The sequence below is a fragment of the Acanthochromis polyacanthus genome, chromosome 11 (genome assembly GCF_021347895.1).
Source record: "Acanthochromis polyacanthus isolate Apoly-LR-REF ecotype Palm Island chromosome 11, KAUST_Apoly_ChrSc, whole genome shotgun sequence".
Classification (NCBI taxonomy): Eukaryota; Metazoa; Chordata; class Actinopteri; family Pomacentridae; genus Acanthochromis; species Acanthochromis polyacanthus.
The window spans coordinates 11114688-11136121 of record NC_067123.1 but is presented as its reverse complement, the minus strand read 5'-3'; the positions used below and the strand labels follow the sequence as shown (position 1 = coordinate 11136121).

The window sequence follows — 21434 nt, the reverse complement described above, 5'->3', positions numbered from 1 at the left end:
TTGTAACTCATTTCCTTAAATGTTTTAGTGATTTTGTGTTTAGCATTTTACAGATTTGTATTTGCTTTACAGCTTGCTTCACATTTAATTTTATATTTATTTAGGGGTCTCTCAATTGTTTTTCTTAATCACAAATTTGTAGTAATCACAAAAGACATCTTCAAAAAAATTTTACAACCAAAATTTTAACATCTAAAGTGACAATGATAAACATCAGAGAAGCTGCAACTCGAAAAAAGATGAGAATTCTTTACTGTTTTGTTGAAAATTGATTGAAATTATAATTGTCAGCTGACTAATCATCGAGGAAAACACACTTTCATCTACATCTGTGTGGATATATTTATGAAAACTTAACTTATTGTAGCTGAATTTGGCTTCCCTCAAGAGTTTCCGCTGGTTTCCACTAGCATGTTGCTAACCGCTACATCAGTGGAAGTGATGATGAGGCGTCACTGACTTTTCTGCACTTCCTGTTTAATATGCAGACATACACACACACTTACACACACACATACACACATAATTACACTTGTGTTTAATTATGCAGATGGACTCCCATGAGGATTGTGGGAAGTCAGTTATCTTAACAAGAGTGTGACCTGCTGAGTGGGCCGCCTGCTCCTTATTAGCATATGAACGTCAGGAATATGCACATAATTAATGAGAGGCCTCCTCAGACTTCCTGTCTGCTCGGATCTATGAGGATTTTAAAAAACAACAAAAAACACATTAGTCGAAATGCTGTTGTCACAGCAACAAAACAATCGATTTCAAGTCATTATCAAAATGTAAAAAATTATTCGGTTGTCATGGCAACAAATTCATTGTTTTGTTGTTTGTTACCGCAGTAACAGCACAACTGGTATTGTGATGTAACCATGGTAACAGTACAATCAACAATTTCTTATCCGTTAAGCAATTAGTTTATTTTTTATGTTGTCACGGTAACAAAACATATTTTTGTTGTTACAGATACATGAGATTTCTGCTTTGCTTGCTGTCATGGTAACAATCCAGTTCTCATTGTAGTGTCACCATGGCAACTGCTCAGTCAGCCCAGTAACATACCATAGCAACAGCTGACTGTCATTATCATATCACCATGTCTGCAATAATGCGTTGTGATGTCACCATATAGTAAAAATAAATTAATTCATGTCTCTTCGTTTGTTACCATAGTTACTAAGCAATTAGCAGTTTTGTGTAACAATGTTTTTTGTCACTATGGTTAAAACATAATGATTCATCATTATGCAAAAAAATTGTGTTGCCAAAAGTAAATTTGTTTTCAGCAACACAGTTTCAATCATGCTTGGTTAATAGAGTGTCACATCACCATGGTAACAGTTGCCTCCTTTTGTGATTTGCAGGATATTTGACATGATGCAGTCGACTCAGAAAACTTCATGAAGCTGAAACTGAAGTCAAACTGACAGCTGACTTATTTTTTTTATGTATTTGTGTGTTAGACATCACCCAGACGGCTCCGACTCCTGTCACCTCCTCGTCTCTTTGAACTGCGTTACCCAGAAGCCCCCTGTGGGTGGCCGTGACAGGAAGCCTCATTTACACGTACAAACTTAGACTCGAGCAGCAGCGGCGGCTTCAGCGACTCAGAAGAGGCAAAGAGGATGAAAGTTGTGGGAGGACTGAGGGCTAATTATCAGCTCTCACTTTAATGGCGGAGACACAGAAGAAGAAAGGCTGACAGGAAGTGGTAATTATCACCTGCCAGTGGTGGCCGCGCTCACAAGGAGATGAAGAAGAAGAAATGACTCAAAGAAGAGAAGAGGGCTGTGGACTTTAACTCTGATGCTGTGTGTGTGTGTTTTCAAATTTTAACATTGAATATTCAAGTGCTTTGCCATCCTTATTCATCATTAAACAAATCTGAAGAAAACAGATAAACACAACTTTTTTCGTCACTGCAAACTGGAGACTTCTGGTCAAAATTACAACCAACAGTAACTGTAGTCATGATGATTGACCAAAATTCAAAGAAATTTTACATTCAAAGACAGCTATGTTAAAAATAACCAAAAAAGAGACACAAAACTACAGCACAGACACAAAAACAACAATTAAGTGAAACAAAATTACCCCAAGAGATGAAAAAACTCAAAATGACCATGAAAATAAACAAAACAACTACAAAAGGACACAAAAAATCCAGAGACACAAAAAAAACACAAAAAGACACAAGATGATCTCAGAGACAAAAAGGATTGCAAAGAGACAAAATGACCACAGGGAAACACAATATAGCCCAAAGAGATACAAAACCAACACAAAGAGACAAAAAACCACAAAGTAACACAAAATGACCACAGAGACACAAAAAGGTAACAAAATAACGCCAGAGACAGAAAAACATAAAAATATACACAAAATGACTCCAAAAGAACTGAAAATGGCCAAAAACAATCAGGAAATGACAACAAATGGACAAAAAACAACCACAAAGAGGCACAAAATGACCACAGAGACACAAAAAGGCAAACATTGTTGCAAAGAGAGACACAATTAACACAAAAATTCTCAAAGATTCAACAGAGACAAAAAATTGATAACAAAGCAACAAAATGAAAATACTGAGACACAAAACCATATAAAGAATACACAAAATGACTCCAAAAAGAGACGACATTAACACAAAAAGATGAAGGCAGAAATATAAAATAACCAGAGACGAAAAAATAGACAAAGAAGTGACAGAAAAGCGACACAAAATGATTTCAAGAAGAGACACAATTAACACATAAAGACCTTTAAAAGACTTAAAATGACTATGAGGAAACTAAAATTATTCCAGTAGTATCCTTATATTATTTTTAGATCTTTAATTTAAATAAGGATAATAAACTGATTTGTCCTCGGCCTATCAATTCAAAGTTAACCTTCAACAATCAAAAATCTGTGAAAACATAACTTCCTGTATGTGCTGACGGACACGTTGGTGACATGACTCGTTGTCGTCTGTTAGGATTGATGTAACCTCCATTCCCTTTTACCATATTATATTGATATTCAGAAAGTACATTTACAAAAACTCAGACATTGTTTTATTCAACTGTCCATGTCTGAGAGGAGGAAGTGAAAATGTGACATTTTCACATCAATGCGTTTTGTAAAATTAAGGAAATTCCGCAGATTAAAACAGGCAGTGAAGTCAGACGTTCTCTTCTTTTTAAATATTAGGGAAGTGAGACGATGCCTCTCAGGTTCACTGCTGAGGTCTGGAAATAGACTGTAAGTACTGCAAACTTTCATTCTTCTGTCCTTTCTAATATTTAACTGTTATTCCTGCATTAATACACTACCAAATATCACATTTGAATGTTTGAGAAGAAATGTGGCCGTTTTGTGTCTCTTTGTTTTATTTCTTTTTATAGTCACTACATGGCTTGGCAATTGTTTTGTATCTCTGTGGTGATTTGTGTTTGTAGTTTTATGTTTTTGTAGTCGTTTTGTGTCTCTTTGTTGTTGTTTTGTGTCTATTTGTATTTTTTTGTCTCTTTGTAGTTGTTTTATGTCTCTTTGTGGTTGTTTTGTTTCTCTTTGTGGTTGTTTTGTGTCTCTTTGTAGTTGTTTTGTGTCTCTTTGTAGTTGTTTTATGTCTCTTTGTGGTTGTTTTGTTTCTCTTTGCGGTTGTTTTGTGTGTCTTTGTGATGATTGGTGTTTGTAGTTTTTTTTCATATTATTTTTATTAACGGATTAGTAATAACAAAAAGAAAAGAATCGTATCTCCCTCCCCATAGTCAATCCCACCCTCCCCCCTACAAGGCAAAACAAAACCATGGCGTTTGTAGTTTTTTTTGTCTTTGGTGGTTGTTTTGTTTCTTTGTGTTAATTTGTGTCTCTTTGTGATCATTTAATGTCTCTTTATAGTTGTCTGGTGTCTCTGTGATCACTTTGTGTGTCTTTGTGGTGATTTGTGTTTGTAGTTCTGTGTCTTTGGTGGTTGTTTCCTGTCTTTGTGGTACTTCATGTTTGTAGTTTTGTGTCTTTGGTCATTGTTTTGTGTCTTTGTGGTCACTTTCTGTTACTTCATAGTTTTTATGTCTGTTTATGGTCATTTTGTCCCTTTGTAGTTGTTTTGTGTCTCTTTGTTTTGTTACTTTTTTGTGGGGATTTTGTGTGTCGTGTCACTTTTTGTCTTCCAATAGTTTTATTTTCTGTCTCTGTTGTCATTTTATATCTGTTTATAGTTGTCTGGTGTCTCTGTTTGTTGTGTTCTCTGTGGTAATTTTGACTTTTTGTAGTTGTTTTGTCTCTTTGTTGCCATTTTGTGTCTCTGTGGTGATTTGCGTTTGTAGTTTTGTGTCTTTTGGTGATTTTTTGCGTCTGTAATAGTTTTTCGTATCTGTGTTCTTTTCCCGTCTCTTTGTGGTCATTTTGTGTCTCTTTACGGTGATGTTGTCTCTGTAGGTTTTCTGTGTTTCTTTGTGGTCATGTTGCCTCTTTATAGTTGTTTTGCACTCTTGGTTTCTTTCTGTTTTGTGCTCATTTTGTGTCTGTAGTCATTTTGTATCTCTTTATTTTGTATAGCTGTTTTGTTTCCCTTTGTGGTCATTTGTGTTTGTAGTTGTTTTATATTACTTTGTGGTTGCTTTGTGTTGTGTTGTGTTATTGTTGTTTTCAGTTGGTATGTGGTGGTTTTATGTCTCCTCATGTGTGTTTTGTGTCTTTTTATGTTTTTCTTTCTGTCTTTGGTTATTCTACCCGTGGTTTTATTTGATATTCGAGCGTTTTGGGAGATCACCTTGATTGCACTCACTGTTAGATCTAATATAGACATTTGATTTTATCTCTTTTGGAGGTCATTTTGTGTTTTTGTGTTCTTTTTGTGTCTTTTTATGGCCCTTTGTCTCTCCTTGTATTTGTTTAACCAGATATTGCAGTTATTGAACAACCAATCATTGGCACCGTCCTTACCTCTATAAAGCTTCTCTTTTAATGCCTAAAAACTTGTTTTTGTGTTTGTGTATCTTCTACAGATAAACAACCTCACAGTGACTCAACACACATGCCCACCATGGGAGGTCTTATTGTGTTTCTTGTGTCTTTGCTGCAGCTTATTAACGCTTCATTGGCTTATTCTCTGAAGAACTGCAGCATTGATTATTTTGATGACCCCTTGGCTGATGTTTTTGTGAACTGTTTGAGACGTAAATTGGTGACAGTTCCTGACGACATCCCCAGAGCTGCCGTCTCAGTGCTGCTCTCAAACAACCACCTGGAGAAGATCAACAGAGGTGATTTTAAATGCATGTCAAAGCTGAGAGTTTTACAGTTGGCAGATAATCACATTGCTCACGTGGATGGTGGATCCTTTATCGATTTGGTGGTGTTGAGAAAGCTTTACATGGACCAAAACAAGCTCACCAACCTGTCAGCTAGCATCTTTCAGGGACTGTCCAACCTCACTATTCTCTCACTCACAAGCAACAAGATCGAGTTTATTCATCCCTTGGCCTTCAGGTTCCTGACCAGCTTACAGACTCTGCTGTTAGACTCCAACAGTCTCCGACAGATCACTGACATTCATCCCGTCCTGCAGCTGCCACACCTACAAAATCTAACAATCGGTGACAACCTGTTTTCCTCTTTTCAAACCAAAGACCTGCCATTGAACATGTCCTCTGGCCTGCAGATGTTGGATGTTTCCTCCAAACACTTGCAGAAGTTCAGCATCACTACTCCAATCTTCCCTCAGATTCAGGTTATAATTTTTTTCCGTTGTGCTAACAACTTGACATGGGACATACCGGACAAAACTTTACTGAGGAGCATAACTCAGTTGTATTTTAATGCTCCTGGGATGTCCTTTGTAAAGATCCAGAAAGTCTTGCAGAGTCTCGACTCACTGATGCACCTCAAACTGAGTTACGTGACCAGGTGGATTCAGAAAGGTCTGTTAGCTAAGATCTGCAAAATACCAAAACTCAGGAAGCTTGATCTGAGTTACAACCATCTCCACAACTTTACTGTAAACCTCACTGCTTGTTCACAGCTCTGTGAGCTCGACCTAACCAACACTTACCTCACTAAACTACCAAAAGGCTCAATTGAATCCATGAAAAGGCTGACATCCCTGGCTGCTGGGACCAACAGGTTCACCAAGGTGCCAGATGACGTTAAGAGCCTTTACTCCCTGGAGATCCTGGATCTGAGTAACAATCTTATCTTTGATTTAAGCTGCGAAGATTTCCTTAACACAACACGCCTCATGAAACTTTGCCTTGTTAACAATCGCATTGCCAAACTGCAGGGGTGCGTCTTTGAACATCTCAGTGATCTGAAGGTTTTAGACCTGAGCAACAACCTGCTGTGGACATTCGGGGGAACCTTCAAAACAGGACTTCAGAAGCTTGAGTTCTTGGATTTGAGCAAAAATTCTCTAACCAATCTCCAAAAAGGAGATTTTCAAGGATTACAATCACTAAAATGTCTGAATGTGACGTCGGATCATATTAACAGGGTGAAGCATGACACATTTGACGGACTGAACAACCTTGAAACTCTTCTTCTGTCTCTACCACTGTACTATGAAAGTAATTTCAAAGGATTGCGGCATTTGAAAAATCTTACAATCTACTTTAAAATTAGTGACAGTTTCCAAAGTCCCCCTCTAGCCTGGTATAATGAGACTCTCTTCCATTTACCTTCTCTGAAGGTTTTTAAAGTAGTTTGCAGCGGTGACCACTATGGCTTACCCTTTGATGTACATACCGACATGTTTAAAACTATGAGACACTTAGAGGACTTTACAGCTATGAACGTCTATATTTCTGCTCCAGATCCAGGAACCTTCTGGGACAACCCCTGGCTCAAGAGTTTGAAGTTGGGTATGACAGATTTGTCCAATCTGGACCCTGGAATGTTTGACCCAATCACAAACCTGCAGACTCTGGATCTCTCTGAGACTAAGCTCAAGTCTTTGGACTTTCTGGCACAGGCCAACCTGACCACCCTCAGATCTCTGAAATTGAGCGATAACAAGATCATGGTGATCAATGAGACGGTCTTCCAGTCTCTCCCTGCGCTCACGTACTTGGACCTGAACAACAACCCTTTCACCTGTGACTGCTCCAATGCTGGCTTCATCCAATGGGTGAAGATCAACAACCAAACTCAGGTAGTGAACGCCCATCAGTACAGGTGCTCCTTCCCGGTAGCCAAACAAGGAAACATGCTGCTGGACTTTGACATCCAGACCTGCAGGACAGACATCAACTTTCTCTGCTTTATCTCCAGCACTTGTCTGGTTCTTCTGACTCTCCTGATGTCCTTCACCTACCACTTTTTGAGGTGGCAGCTGGTCTACGCCGTCCACCTCTTCCTGGCCTTCCTGTACGACAGCAGGAAGAGGAAGAAGGGAGATTCTCATCACTACGATGCCTTTGTGTCATACAACATCCACAACGAAGACTGGGTTTTCCAGGAGATGCTTCCAGTGCTAGAAGGAGAGCAAGGCTGGAGACTCTGTCTGCACCACAGGGACTTCCAACCAGGTAAACTCTGTTTGTCTTTACCTCTACCTGCTTCCATTTATCGCATCATCCAAAGCATTTGACTGACAGATGGGGTTAAAAAAAACACTTAACCATTATTTCTATGGTGGCATCTCACTTTGAAGCCCATACATCAGTATAACTGTATTTAACTTTGCAACCATTTTAGATTGTAAAACCACTAAAAGGTGCAAAATGCAGACTCTTCTTTTTAACCCTTAGAGTCCAACATACAAATTTCCCTTCCTTTCAGTTGAACTGCTTCCAAGTATTTATTGCAGTGATGTCTAGTGATAGCAAATGAAAGTGCAGTGCTTTACCTTTTCAGCAACTGTAGTTGTTGGTAGGGACAACAAAGTGTCAGTGAGACATTTGAGACACTCTGGCTTGAACTACTCATGAACATATCTATCCATAGATGTGTTAGTATAATGTCATAAAAAGAACGGAACCACAGCTTTGCAAGGATGATTGTTACGTATTTGTACATACAGAAGTAATCCCATTGTCAAGGCATTAGGTCTGACACTAATAAATATATATTTCTATTGATTGATCTAACAACTATTTTACTGATTAGCTGCATAATGTACACAAATAATTTTGTCAGAAAAACAAAGTGAAAATTTAATTTAAATTCAAATTCTGATAAAATTGTATGTGACAGTATAATACATCACAGTTCGAAATGCAAACTGAAGTCATAATGTAAGTATAAGTGATATTGAAAAAAAATTGTTGCACTAAAGTAGAAAAAAACAAAAAAACAAAAACAAAATAAACATGTGATAATTAAGAATTGTACCATTTTCTATATGGATATCTACAGTTATGCTGAATAATCACTGCAGCCCTGGAAGACAAAACTTCAGTAAAATAATATTGTTACTAATTTCTTCACTCATTTTCACTCACCGCATTGTTAGCTAGATAAATCACGAAGTCCCAACTGTTTCATAACAGTGGCTTAGCTCTCAAAATCAACAGTGGAATTCACCCTTTCAATGATACCACTCTCTATATCCCATCATCTTAATTCTGATATTACCAGATCTCAGACAATCTCCAATAAACAATTATGAAAAGATATCCCTACTGCCAACTTTGTATGATGAGACACAGTCATGAACAAAAGTTTACATACGCTTGTATAGACCATATACCATGACAGTCTTGAGTTTCTAACGACTCCTTTAACTAACAACTTTCTGAGATAGAGTCATTGAAACACATCAAGAATCAAGAAAAACAATGTATTCGTCCATGTATTCGTCCATCATGAAATTTGGTTCTTTTATAGATTGACTGCAGGTTTACTTGGAAATATGACAAAATCTGCTAGTTCAAAAATATTTAATCAGCAATACGTTGTGAAATGCCCATTTTGATCGACTAGTTGCTTTTGGTAGCCGCTCACAAGGTTCTGGTTGGATCTTTGACCACTCTTCTTGATGGAATTGGTACAGTCAAACTAAATTTGTTGGTTTTCTAACACAGACCTGTTTCTTTAATCAAGAACCAAGCCTTAGCACAGTTCATAGGTTCTTGATGAGGTTTTAATCAGGACTGCGGAGACCAGTTTAAAACGTGAATTCTAGCTTTATTTAACCATTTCTTCACTATTTTTGATGTGTGGTTGGGGTCATTGCCTTGTTGGAAAACCTAACTACAGTGCCTTGTGAAAGTATTCGGCCCCCTTGAACTTTTCAACCTTTCGCCACATTTCAGGCTTCAAACATAAAAATATAAAATTTTAATTTTTTGTCAAGAATCAACAACAAGTGGGACACAATCGTGAAGTGGAACGAAACTTATTGGATATTTTAAACTTTTTTAACAAATAAAAACCTGAAAAGTGGGGCGTGCAATATTATTCGGCCCCCTTGCATTAATACTTTGTAGCGCCACCTTTTGCTGCAATTACAGCTGCAAGTCGCTTGGGGTATATCTCTATCAGTTTTGCACATCCAGAGACTGAAATTCTTGCCCATTCTTCCTTGCAAAACAGCTGGAGCTCAGTGAGGTTGGATGGAGAGCGTTTGTGAACAGCAGTCTTCAGCTCTGCCCACAGATTCTCGATTGGATTCAGGTCTGGACTTTGACTTGGCCATTCTAACACCTGGATACGTTCATTTGTGAACCATTCCATTGTAGATTTGGCTTTATGTTTTGAATCATTGTCCTGTTGGAAGATAAATCTCCGTCCCAGTCTCAGGTCTTTTGCAGACTCCAACAGGTTTTCTTCCAGAATGGTCCTGTATTTGGCTCCATTCATCTTCCCATCAATTTTAACCATCTTCCCTGTCCCTGCTGAAGAAAAGCAGGCCCAAACCATGAGGCTGCCACCACCATGTTTGACAGTGGGGATGGTGTGTTCAGGGTGATGAGCTGTGTTGCTTTTACGCCAAACATATGGTTTTGCATTGTGGCCAAAAAGTTGGATTTTGGTTTCATCTGACCAGAGCACCTTCTTCCACATGTTTGGTGTGTCTCCCAGGTGGCTTGTGGCAAACTTCAAACCAGACTTTTTATGGATATCTTTGAGAAATGGCTTTCTTCTTGCCACTCTTCCATAAAGGCCAGATTTGTGCAGTGTACGACTGATTGTTGTCCTATGGACAGACTCTCCCACCTCAGCTGTAGATCTCTGCAGTTCATCCAGAGTGATCATGGGCCTCTTGGCTGCATCTCTGATCAGTCTTCTCCTTGTTCGAGGTGAAAGTTTAGAGGGACGGCCGGGTCTTGGTAGATTTGCAGTGGTCTGATACTCCTTCCATTTCAATATGATTGCTTGCACAGTGCTCCTTGAGATGTTTAAAGCTTGGGAAATCTTTTTGTATCCAAATCCGGCTTTAAACTTCTCCACAACAGTATCTCGGACCTGCCTGGTGTGTTCCTTGGTCTTCATGATGCTCTCTGCACTTTAAACAGAACCCTGAGACTATCACAGAGCAGGTGCATTTATACGGAGACTTGATTACACACAGGTGGATTCTATTTATCATCATCAGTCATTTAGGACTACATTGGATCATTCAGAGATCCTCACTGAACTTCTAGAGTGAGTTTGCTGCACTGAAAGTAAAGGGGCCGAATAATATTGCACACCCCACTTTTCAGGTTTTTATTTGTTAAAAAAGTATAAAATATCCAATAAATTTCATTCCACTTCACGATTGTGTCCCACTTGTTGTTGATTCTTGACAAAAAATTAAAATTTTATATTTTTATGTTTGAAGCCTGAAATGTGGCGAAAGGTTGAAAAGTTCAAGGGGGCCGAATACTTTCACAAGGCACTGGAGCATGAATGGTTAGTCCTTACTACTTCTAAGAAACAAGCTTAAATATAGTGGAAGTGAAACTACCCTAAAGTAGCCTGGGGTTCAAGGGGATTACAGATTTCAAAATGTCTGTATTTCTTTTTTAGAATTACTGACGACCCACAAACACATCTCACAGAAGTTTCATATCCTCTGTAGAAGCTCAACAACCTTTCACATTTAACCCAAACATTTGAGGTGACAGAATGCACAACACATGGGTTGATGGTTTTCCTTGTTTATGTTGATTCTATTAATGCAGCATTTTTGGAAATGATCTGATGATTTAGGGTCACCTTAGTCTGTGATGGTCTTAAACTGCATTTGAGTTCATTGTTTCACCAGATATGGTGTCCGTTCCTCTTATTCTTATCTGTTTCCTAGCAGACAGTCGGTTTATTTTCTCGTGGGTTTCACATCTTCTCTTCTGTCTGAGCCTCTAACGTCAGTTTCAGATCTGCTGATATTCACTTCATCAAACCCACTCCTCAGGTTCTGTTGTGGGTCTGTGGTGTCAAAGTAGGATCTGATGAACTATCGATGCTATTCTCAGATTTTCAGGTGCTTCCCTGGACTGCAGAGTCAGATACAGTTAACAGTTTACTACAGGATGCATTCTTTGTTTTAAAGAGGGACAAACAATGTTTCAGAAGTTAAAGTTGGTGAGTTAGTGGATCAAAAAATCTTCATAAGTGTCACCTAAACACAGAGCACCGATGAAAGTAGCTGTGAACCCTTCGATGCATGAGTGATTGGACTCTACAGTCTTCCATAAATGGGTCAAAAATGACCTGTATCAGAATCAGTGTGGTATTTTACCTTTTTTTTTTCATTTGGTTAAGAATAATAATTTGCATTATTGTGTATATTACATTTTGGTCCACACAAGAAAAATTTCATGTTTGAAATCTGTTTATTTTCACTTTATAACAGATTTTGAACATTTTGATGATCGAAAAAGAAGAAGATTACACAATATACCAATGGAACAATGTTAGCATGCATTTTGTAGACATTTTTGCACTCTTTTCCTCCAGGTTTGTGCACTGCATCACCTCTTGTATGATATTTTCAGTGACAAAGAGCTTGGGTTAATAATACAAGATTAAATCATTTTTAAAATATTTAAGAAAACTTAAAAATGTAAATGTTGTGATATTGAAAACATGTTTTTTGAGGAACAATATAAAATGACAAAACTTTTCATTAAAAAGATACTGCAAGAAAATGACTTCATCAGGTCATTTTTGACTCATTTATACATCTAAGGTTTAAAACAAGAGTAAACAAAAATCTGAGCAGTTTCTGGACATTTTCTTTGCTTCTGTCATTTTTTACTCACTGTGGGCTCTTTTTTTTTTTTACTGTAATATCAAGTCCAGCACCTCTGTGGAAACAGAACAACCATGACTAGAAGGGGAGAAAACTCAGAAATAAACACAGTTGTGCCATAAATCATAAAAGTAAACAGAGAGTGGAATTACTCTTGTTATTTACTTGTCAAAAAAATTTTAAAAAATGGGGAATCAACATGTCCAAGAAGTGGCCTGAGGTGTTATCAATACTGGAAAATAAAAGATGATTCCACATATAATATACAATATTGACTATTTACATTTTTATTTTGTGGCTTTGTTAACACGTCCTGCAGTTCAACTGAAAAGTCTGAATTTTTGTCTTCTGGTCACAGCTGAGTCACTAATGGCTTCATGGTTGCACCGCAGAGTGCATAATTTATTAATGTATTTATTTTACTAAATCTGATTACTGTAGGTGGTTTTAATTATTTAAAGTTTTAGATTGGACATGGAGAATAAATATAAATAATTTAGTTTTTCCAACCAAACAGCATATGGTATGAGATTATTTCATGGATTGTCAGAAAGCTGCGAATCAGACGATTCCTTCCGTCCACAGGTAAACCCATCATTGAGAACATCACAGACGCCATCTACGGCAGCAGAAAGACCATCTGTGTGATCAGCCGCCGCTACCTGCAGAGCGAGTGGTGCTCCAGAGAGATCCAGATGGCCAGGTGGGGGCGCTCTCTTCCACCATAGCAGCAACTCAGACTAACGTTTTCATTTAGGTGCAACCAAAACTGTTCCATGTGCATTCAGTATTTTCAGCGGCATTTCACATGCACTGGTCGATGCTACAATTAACCGATGGTCTCTAAATACGTCATATGAAAGATTTGGTAGATGCTACAATTTACTGATGTTCACTCAGTGCTTCCCGTGCAGGCTTTGGTAGATGCTGAAATTTACTAATGTTCCCTAAAGGCTTTACAAGCATTGGTAGACTCTCCAATTTAGCAAAATCCATTAAACATTTCACATGCATTATTTAATACTGCAATTACAGATGTTCCCTGAACGCTTCACATGCATTGGTCAACATCACAATTTACCATCCATCCATCTATCCATCCATTTTCTTCCGCTTATCCGGGGCCGAGTCGCGGAGGCAGCAGACGAAGCAGGTCGTTCCAGACGTACCTCCCCCCAGCGACACTTTCCAGCTCTTCCTGGGGGATCCCGAGGCATTCCCAGGCCAGATGGGATATATAATCCCTCCAGCGAGTTCTGGGTCTACCCCGGGGTCTCCTCCCAGACGGCCGTGCTCGAAAAACCTCCAAAGGAAGTCTCCCTGGAGGCATCCGAATCAGATGGCCAAACCACCTCAACTGGCTCCTTTCGATGCGAAGGAGCAGTGGCTCTACTCAGAGCTCCCTCCGGATGTCTGAGCTCCTCACCCTGTCTCTAAGGCTGAGTCCAGCCACCCTACGGAGGAAGCTCATTTCAGCCGCTTGTATCTGCGATCTTGTTCTTTCGGTCACTACCCAAAGCTCATGGCCATAGGTGAGGGTTGGAACGTAGATGGACTGGTAAATAGAGAGCTTTGCTTTACGGCTCAGCTCCCTCTTCACTACGACGGTTCGGTACAACGCCCACATTACTGCTGCCGCCGCACCAATCCACCTGTCCATCTCTCACTCCATTTTCCCATCACTCGTGAACAAGATCCCAAGATACTTAAACTCCTTCGCTTGGGGAAGCAACTCCCCCCAACCCAGAAGGAGCAATCCACCGGTTTCCGGCAGAGAACTATGGCCTCGGATTTGGAATTGCTGATCCGCATCCCTGCCGCTTCACACTCGGCTCCAAACCGTTCCAGTGAGTGCCGGAGGTCACGGTCCGAGGACGCCAAGAAAACCACATCACCTGCAAAAAGCAGAGATGCAATCCTGAGGCTCCCAGACCGAAAACCCTCCCCACCACGACTGCGTCTTGAAATCCTGTCCATGAAAACCACAAACAGGATTGGAGACAAGGGGCAGCCCTGGCGGAGTCCAACATCCACCGGAAATGAGTCTGACTTAGTGCCGAGTGTGCGGACACAGCTCTCACTTTGGTCGTACAGGAACCGTACAGTTCGTAGCAATGAGCCCGGGACCCCATATTCCCGCAGTGCCCCCCACAAAGCCCTTCAGGGGACACATCATAGGCCTTCTCCAGATCCACAAAACACATGTAGACTGGCAGGTCATACTCCCATGACATCCTCAGCAGCTCCGCAAGGGTAAAGAGCTGGTCCGATGTTCCACGACCGGGACGGAATCCGCATTGCTCCTCCTGAATCCGAGGGTCGACTATCGGTCGGATCCTCCCTTCCAGCACCCTACAGTAAACTTTCCCGGGGAGGCTAAGAAGTGTGATACCGCAGTAGTTGGCACACACTCTCTGGTCCCCTTTTTTTAAAAATCAAAAAACAAAAACAATTTACCAATGTTCCTTATAATCTTTGCATACATCCATCAGTGCTACAATTCCCGAAACACCTTACTTGCATCTGTAGACGCCACAATTTACCAATGTTCCATAAATGGTTTGCATGCCAACTTCAGTAGACAGTAGAGTTCATCGTTGTTCCCTAAATGCCTCACATACTTGGGTTGACTGTACAGTTTATCAGTGTTCCCTTTACTTCTCACATGCATTACATGAAACTGCAATTTCCAGATGTTCCCTAAATGCCTCACGTACATCTGTTCACCGCACAATTCGCAAATGTTCCCTGAATGACTCACATGCATCGGTCCACCCTACAATTTACAGATATTCCCTAAACGCCTCACAATTTACCAATGTCACTTAACCACCTTACATACAGTGCCTTGTGAAAGTATTCGGCCCCCTTGAACTTTTCAACCTTTCGCCACATTTCAGGCTTCAAACATAAAGATATAAAATTTTAATTTTTTTGTCAAGAATCAACAACAAGTGGGACACAATTGTGAAGTGGAACGAAATTTATTGGATATTTTAAACTTTTTAACAAATAAAAACCTGAAAAGTGGGGCGTGCAATATTATTCGGCCCCCTTGCATTAATACTTTGTAGCGCCACTTTTGCTGCAATTACAGCTGCAAGTCGCTAGGGGTATAACTCTATCAGTTTTGCACATCCAGAGACTGGAATTCTTGCCCATTCTTCCTTGCAAAACAGCTGGAGCTCAGTGAGGTTGGATGGAGAGCGTTTGTGAACAGCAGTCTTCAGCTCTGCCCACAGATTCTCGATTGGATTCAGGTCTGGACTTTGACTTGGCCATTCTAACACCTGGATACGTTCATTTGTGAACCATTCCATTGTAGATTTGGCTTTATGTTTTGGATCATTGTCCTGTTGGAAGATAAATCTCCGTCCCAGTCTCAGGTCTTTTGCAGACTCCAACAGGTTTTCTTCCAGAATGGTCCTGTATTTGGCTCCATTCATCTTCCCATCAATTTTAACCATCTTCCCTGTCCCTGCTGAAGAAAAGCAGGCCCAAACCATGAGGCTGCCACCACCATGTTTGACAGTGGGGATGGTGTGTTCAGGGTGATGAGCTGTGTTGCTTTTACGCCAAACATATGGTTTTGCATTGTGGCCAAAAAGTTGGATTTTGGTTTCATCTGACCAGAGCACCTTCTTCCACATGTTTGGTGTGTCTCCCAGGTGGCTTGTGGCAAACTTCAAACCAGACTTTTTATGGATATCTTTGAGAAATGGCTTTCTTCTTGCCACTCTTCCATAAAGGCCAGATTTGTGCAGTGTACGACTGATTGTTGTCCTATGGACAGACTCTCCCACCTCAGCTGTAGATCTCTGCAGTTCATCCAGAGTGATCATGGGCCTCTTGGCTGCATCTCTGATCAGTCTTCTCCTTGTTCGAGGTGAAAGTTTAGAGGGACGGGCGGGTCTTGGTAGATTTGCAGTGGTCTGATACTCCTTCCATTTCAATATGATTGCTTGCACAGTGCTCCTTGAGATGTTTAAAGCTTGGGAAATCTTTTTGTATCCAAATCCGGCTTTAAACTTCTCCACAACAGTATCTCGGACCTTACAATTACAATTTTATATCTTTATGTTTGAAGCCTGAAATGTGGCGAAAGGTTGAAAAGTTCAAGGGGGCCGAATACTTTCACAAGGCACTGTATGTGAGTTGACTGTAAAGTCACAGATGTTCCATGAATGCCTCACAATTTGCCAATGTTCCTTCAATGCTTTGCATATATCCGGTGACACTACAATTCCCCGATGTTCCCTGAACACCCCACATGCATCTATAGACCCCGCACTTTACCAGTATTCCCTAAACGGTGAGCACGCCAACTTCAGTAGGCTGTAGAGTTCACTGATGTTCCTTAAATGCCTCACATGCTTCAGTAGATTTTCCAGTGTTCCTGAAGCACTTCACATGCACCGGTAGATGGTACAATATACCGATGTTCCCTTAATGTGTCACATGCATCAATAGACGCTACAATTCAGCAATGTTCCCTGAACACCTCACACTGGAGGCTGTGCACAGAGAAGCTTCTAGTCTTCACTGAACTAATGCAGCTGACATTCATCTATTTCAATGATTAATGCATGACATATTGTCAACATGGCCGACTGTCAGCTAAGGACTATTTTTTTTCTAATTTGCATCTTCATTAAGCTGTATGACAAGCACTGTCTCTCTGTCCTGGTGTTTCCATCTTTTTGTCCTGCTATGTTCGTCTTTCTGGTGTTTCTATATTTCTGTCCTGGTGTTTCCATCTTTCTGTCCTGGTGTTTCTGTATTTCTGTGCAGGTGTTTTTGTCTTTCTGTGCTGTAGTTTTCATCATTCTGTCCTGGTGTTTCTGTATTTCTGTCCCTGTGTTTCCGTTTATCCTGATGTGTTTGTCTTTCTATCCTGGTGTTTTTGGTTCTTTGTTCTGCTGCTGCAGCTTCCGGCTGTTTGACGAGAAGAAGGACGTGTTGATTCTGCTGTTTCTGGAGGACATCCCGGCCTGGCAGCTGTCTCCGTACTACCGAATGAGGAAGCTGGTGAAGAGGAGAACCTATCTGAGCTGGCCTCAGGCTGGACAACACCCAAAAGTCTTCTGGCATAACGTCCAGAGAGCTCTGGAGACGGAAGACACTCCTGCCGAGAACACCAACCTCCTGACCGGACCAGCAGAACTCTGAGACCGGACCTGCAGGTGATTTTAAGTAGGATGGCATGAAGTGAGCATTCAGCTGCATGTTTTCTTTGAGCCTGTTCTTTAACTTCATATGGGCATTAATTCTACTTTCAAAGATGGCGTAGCCTAGTTTGCTATGTTGTTATTTCAGTTATTATATAGACCCTCCAGAAAAACGGGGACAAAAATCCTTGATTATGCAGGCTAAAATCCTTGATTATGCAAATAAATATGCGGGGTTTTTATGCCATTTTATGCCGGGAAATTGCGGAAAGTTGCAAAGTATGCGAATAATTGTGAAATATGCAAAAATATGCGCGATTCACCTGCCGTCTGGCCGCGGAGGGATGTGTCCTCTAATCAGACACTGGGACTGCTGCGGGGTTACTGGACTGACAGCCTGTGCTTTGGGATGGGGAGAAGCTCACTGCAGCACCTGCTGCTTGTTAAGGACAGTAACTGCAGAATGATGCGAACTGATGACGTCAGGCCCGCACGTCACATAAAAACTCACTCACAACTCCATTTATATTGGTTATAGTTTTCTCATTTTATGCGGAAATTGTGAAATCAAGCGGGACCCGCATATTTCTCTTTTTTTTTCGTGGAAATGTGAGATTCTTGCGGGAATTATATGCTGTTTTGTGGGGATTATGCGGCCTTTTGGGAAATAATTGACCCCCGCATAATCAGCGGCATTTTGGTGATTAATGCGGGAATTCATGCGATCGCATAATCGCGTTTTTCTGGAGGGTCTAATTATAGTAATTATGCATTTGTGTATATGTTTATATACACTGTTGTTCAAAAGTTTGGGGTCACTTAGAAATGTCCATGCTTGTCAGCCATCATTAGGTAACGTAGACTGGCCCTTGCTGGACATGTGGTTAGACACAATGAAGCAGCTGGTTGAGTACTGTTGTGGAGACCTGATACTATCAGAAGGGCTGGCAGGCCAAGCACAACATAAAGGAAGGTGCTTGAAGAAGACACTAGTCTGGCAGACAAAGAGTGCAATGTCGGACAGAGGGAGCTGGAGGAAGAAACTTTATTCATGTCACCGATTCCGACGGATGCAATTGACTTGACTTGAGAAATGTCCTTATTTTTGAGAGAAAACATGAAATTGTCTGGGTGACCCCAAACTTTTGAACAGTAGTGTAGTTCTGGGAATACACTTTAGGTGATTTAAGTAAAGAAATCACACTTTTGCAAACATATCTCAACAACTGTGGTGGAATTTAAATATTAAGGTTGAAACTGTTCAGTATTTTTAATGAACCTGACCAATTTAAATTTTAAGATTAGGAACCCACAATATTATACGTGGAAAGCTCAGCAAATCCAAAGATTCCTTATAAGCAGCACTTAAGACACTCAAATAAACAGGATGGCCGAGGTTATTCGTGTTGGATTTTTTTTTTACAGGCAGAACTACAGTGGAAATTGACTAAGATCAGCAAGGCAATAAAAAATTAACAGTGGAAGGGACTCAGGCAGCTGTTCCCTTTATTGTAGATGGTGTTTTATAAAAGTCAAAGTAAGTTCTTGTTTCCTCGGCAGTTTGTTTTACTCGTAATGTGGACAACCTTGATTTTTTTGGTCAGTTATATCTGTCAGAATTTAACCCCTGCGGTGAGGATCCTGCTCCCCACAGTTTGTTTCCGTGTAAACAAGTTGCTCATTAACCCAAAATATGATGTGTTCATGCATATGAAGCTCTTTGATTTATTAGATTATCTCCCAATTCCCCTGCAATCTATCTCATAGCTAAGTGTATCAGAATGGAAATGAACTCTCTGAGATGTTAAATTTTCCAAAAGTCCTTGCTCTAGTTATGTCTGGGGTGCAGTTCAGTTGTTACACTGAATGAAATCTCGTCTTAAAATTGTAATATTTAATCAAAACCATTTTTATTCTCCATGCCTCATCTAAAAATTTGCCAAAAATAAACTCTTTGCTCGTGCCAGAGTTTGTAAAAACGCAAAAAATTCTGTGTTCCTCTGTGCCACTATGAAGCCATTAGAGACTGAGCTGCACAAAACAGACGGGGAAAAAATTCACAGATTTTTCAGCTTAACTGTAGGCTGTGTTGAAATAAAATATCTGTAGTATGTAGTGCTGCTTCCATAGAGGACTGAAAATGAGCCCACAGTGAGTAAAAAATCTGACGGAAACAAAAACTGTTTGGATTTCAGAGAGTTAAAGAATTATGATTCATTTTATTTCAGTTTTATTTTCACAAGATCACTATGAAATGAAAAAAAAATGCCTTTCAAAATAATGTATGAATTTATTGTTGCACATTTTCATGAAAATAAATGTATTAAGTGATTTCAGGTTTTAGCATGAGTAAAAGTTCATATTATAAGAAGAACAATGATAACATCAGCAACAGTTATAATAACAATAAAGATCATTATTATTTTTCCATTTTATTTTCCTACAAATAAAGTAAATACCGTTTTTATTTATACATTGCTAAGTGTTTATTTGTTTTTATTTTATTTTTTAAAGGCAGATACAGTAAAAGAAAAAATAAAGTCAAAAGACATGAGGATAGGAAAACAGCAAAATTAATCAGATCAAATAGGATTTTTTCAAAAGCAAAGTCAAAATAAATTAAATAAAAATTAGTATATGTTTTACCATTTTTTTCAATAAAGTATGATGAAGTGTATTCACTGAAAATATTGACCTGCTGCTGTGAGTGCATTAGTGTGCTACACTGTGTAATAACTATTCCTATACATAATAAAGGAGTGCTGCAGCTGCTGTTTGTAACAATTCTCATTAATTAATTAGTTTAATTAGATATTAAATAAGCCGTATTAAATCATGACTCATTTAATTATTATTTGATGATTTCATTATAACTATTCCAAGAGCTCATGTATTTATTGTATTTTTTTAGTTAATTAAATGTAAATGAACTGTTGTGTGTAACTTTCTTCCATTGTATTCACTCACTCACATTTCACTTATTGTAATTATCTGATTAATGGGACCTTAGTGTTGTGCTGTCATTGCTGTATTATTGGGTGTAATTTAAGGTGAAAGCGTTGCGTTCTTCTTGTGTTTGACTGTGATCACCGAACACAGCGGCAGACAGCAGCATCACCGTGTTATTGATCAGCAGCATAAAGCCGCTGTGTATTTAGCAGCGGCAACAGTGTGGTATTGATCAGGAGCATTAATCTGGTTCAGAATCGAAAGACCCCAGAGCAGCTGCTCACTGATTAATTATACCTTTAATTTCCTCGATCAATACTTCCTTAATATGTCTGTATTGATCAGACCGGGCAGTGTCTTTGTGTGTTCCTCATACATCATTAGTGAACAGTGTTCAGTCTAATTAATTAAAGTCCAATTACAATAGGCTCATTTCTTTTACCTGGTTTTCAGTTCTTTGTGTTTTATATTTTATTTATAATCCTCCTGCAGCTTCTAAGAAACAACCGGACAAGCACAGCCTGCACTGACTGCTCAGCTGTAGAGGTGTTAAAAAGGGATGGAGTTTTCTCTTCAAATTAAATTAATGATGGTGTCAAGACAACAAAGATAGAGCTGCTGAATAAGACTGATTGTATTTGGCATTTTTCTTAAATTGAGTGAACACAGGCAATAAAAGCTGCTTTGCAGTAAAGGAGAGTAAAACATACAATGGAGAGTAAAGACTAAATTAAGCCCATGAAGTCAAAGCTTAAGTATTGTAACTGTATTGTAACTGTAATTCTAGTAACTGGTAGGTATACTGTTACCTAGTCATTTCTAATTATTTTTTCATCCTTTTATGCTAGGTATTTTAGCCATTTATCCATTTTAAGCTAATAGTTTCGACTGTTAATTCATATTGTTAGCAAATAATTGTATAATAGTGACACTTTTAACTAATATTTTCTGTTTATTTGCATTTCTAGTGAACTATTTGTCTACAATGTTTAGCAATCTATTTCATTAGATCTTTATCCACATAGTGGTAACTAATAATTTCTGTTTATTTACCATTTTAGCGGAGTATTTTTAGCCTAGCCCTGCTAGACCCATGTTCTGAAGGCACAAGGGTCTAGGGACGCTTGACAGGGAGGGAGGCGGGCTAA

At 39.4% G+C, this 21434-nt stretch overlaps 1 protein-coding gene across 1 annotated transcript; it reads left to right on the top strand.

The window, feature by feature from the left end:
- Positions 1 to 3448: 3448 nt before the first annotated feature.
- On the top strand, positions 3449 to 20649 carry LOC110971568 (toll-like receptor 13). The gene is made up of 3 exons (XM_022221937.2): positions 3449 to 7517; positions 12755 to 12872; positions 17098 to 20649. The coding sequence occupies exons 1-3, from the start codon at positions 5030 to 5032 to the stop codon at positions 17336 to 17338; spliced, it is 2847 nt and encodes a 948-aa protein (XP_022077629.2). The 5' UTR covers positions 3449 to 5029; the 3' UTR covers positions 17339 to 20649.
- Positions 20650 to 21434: the final 785 nt, after the last annotated feature.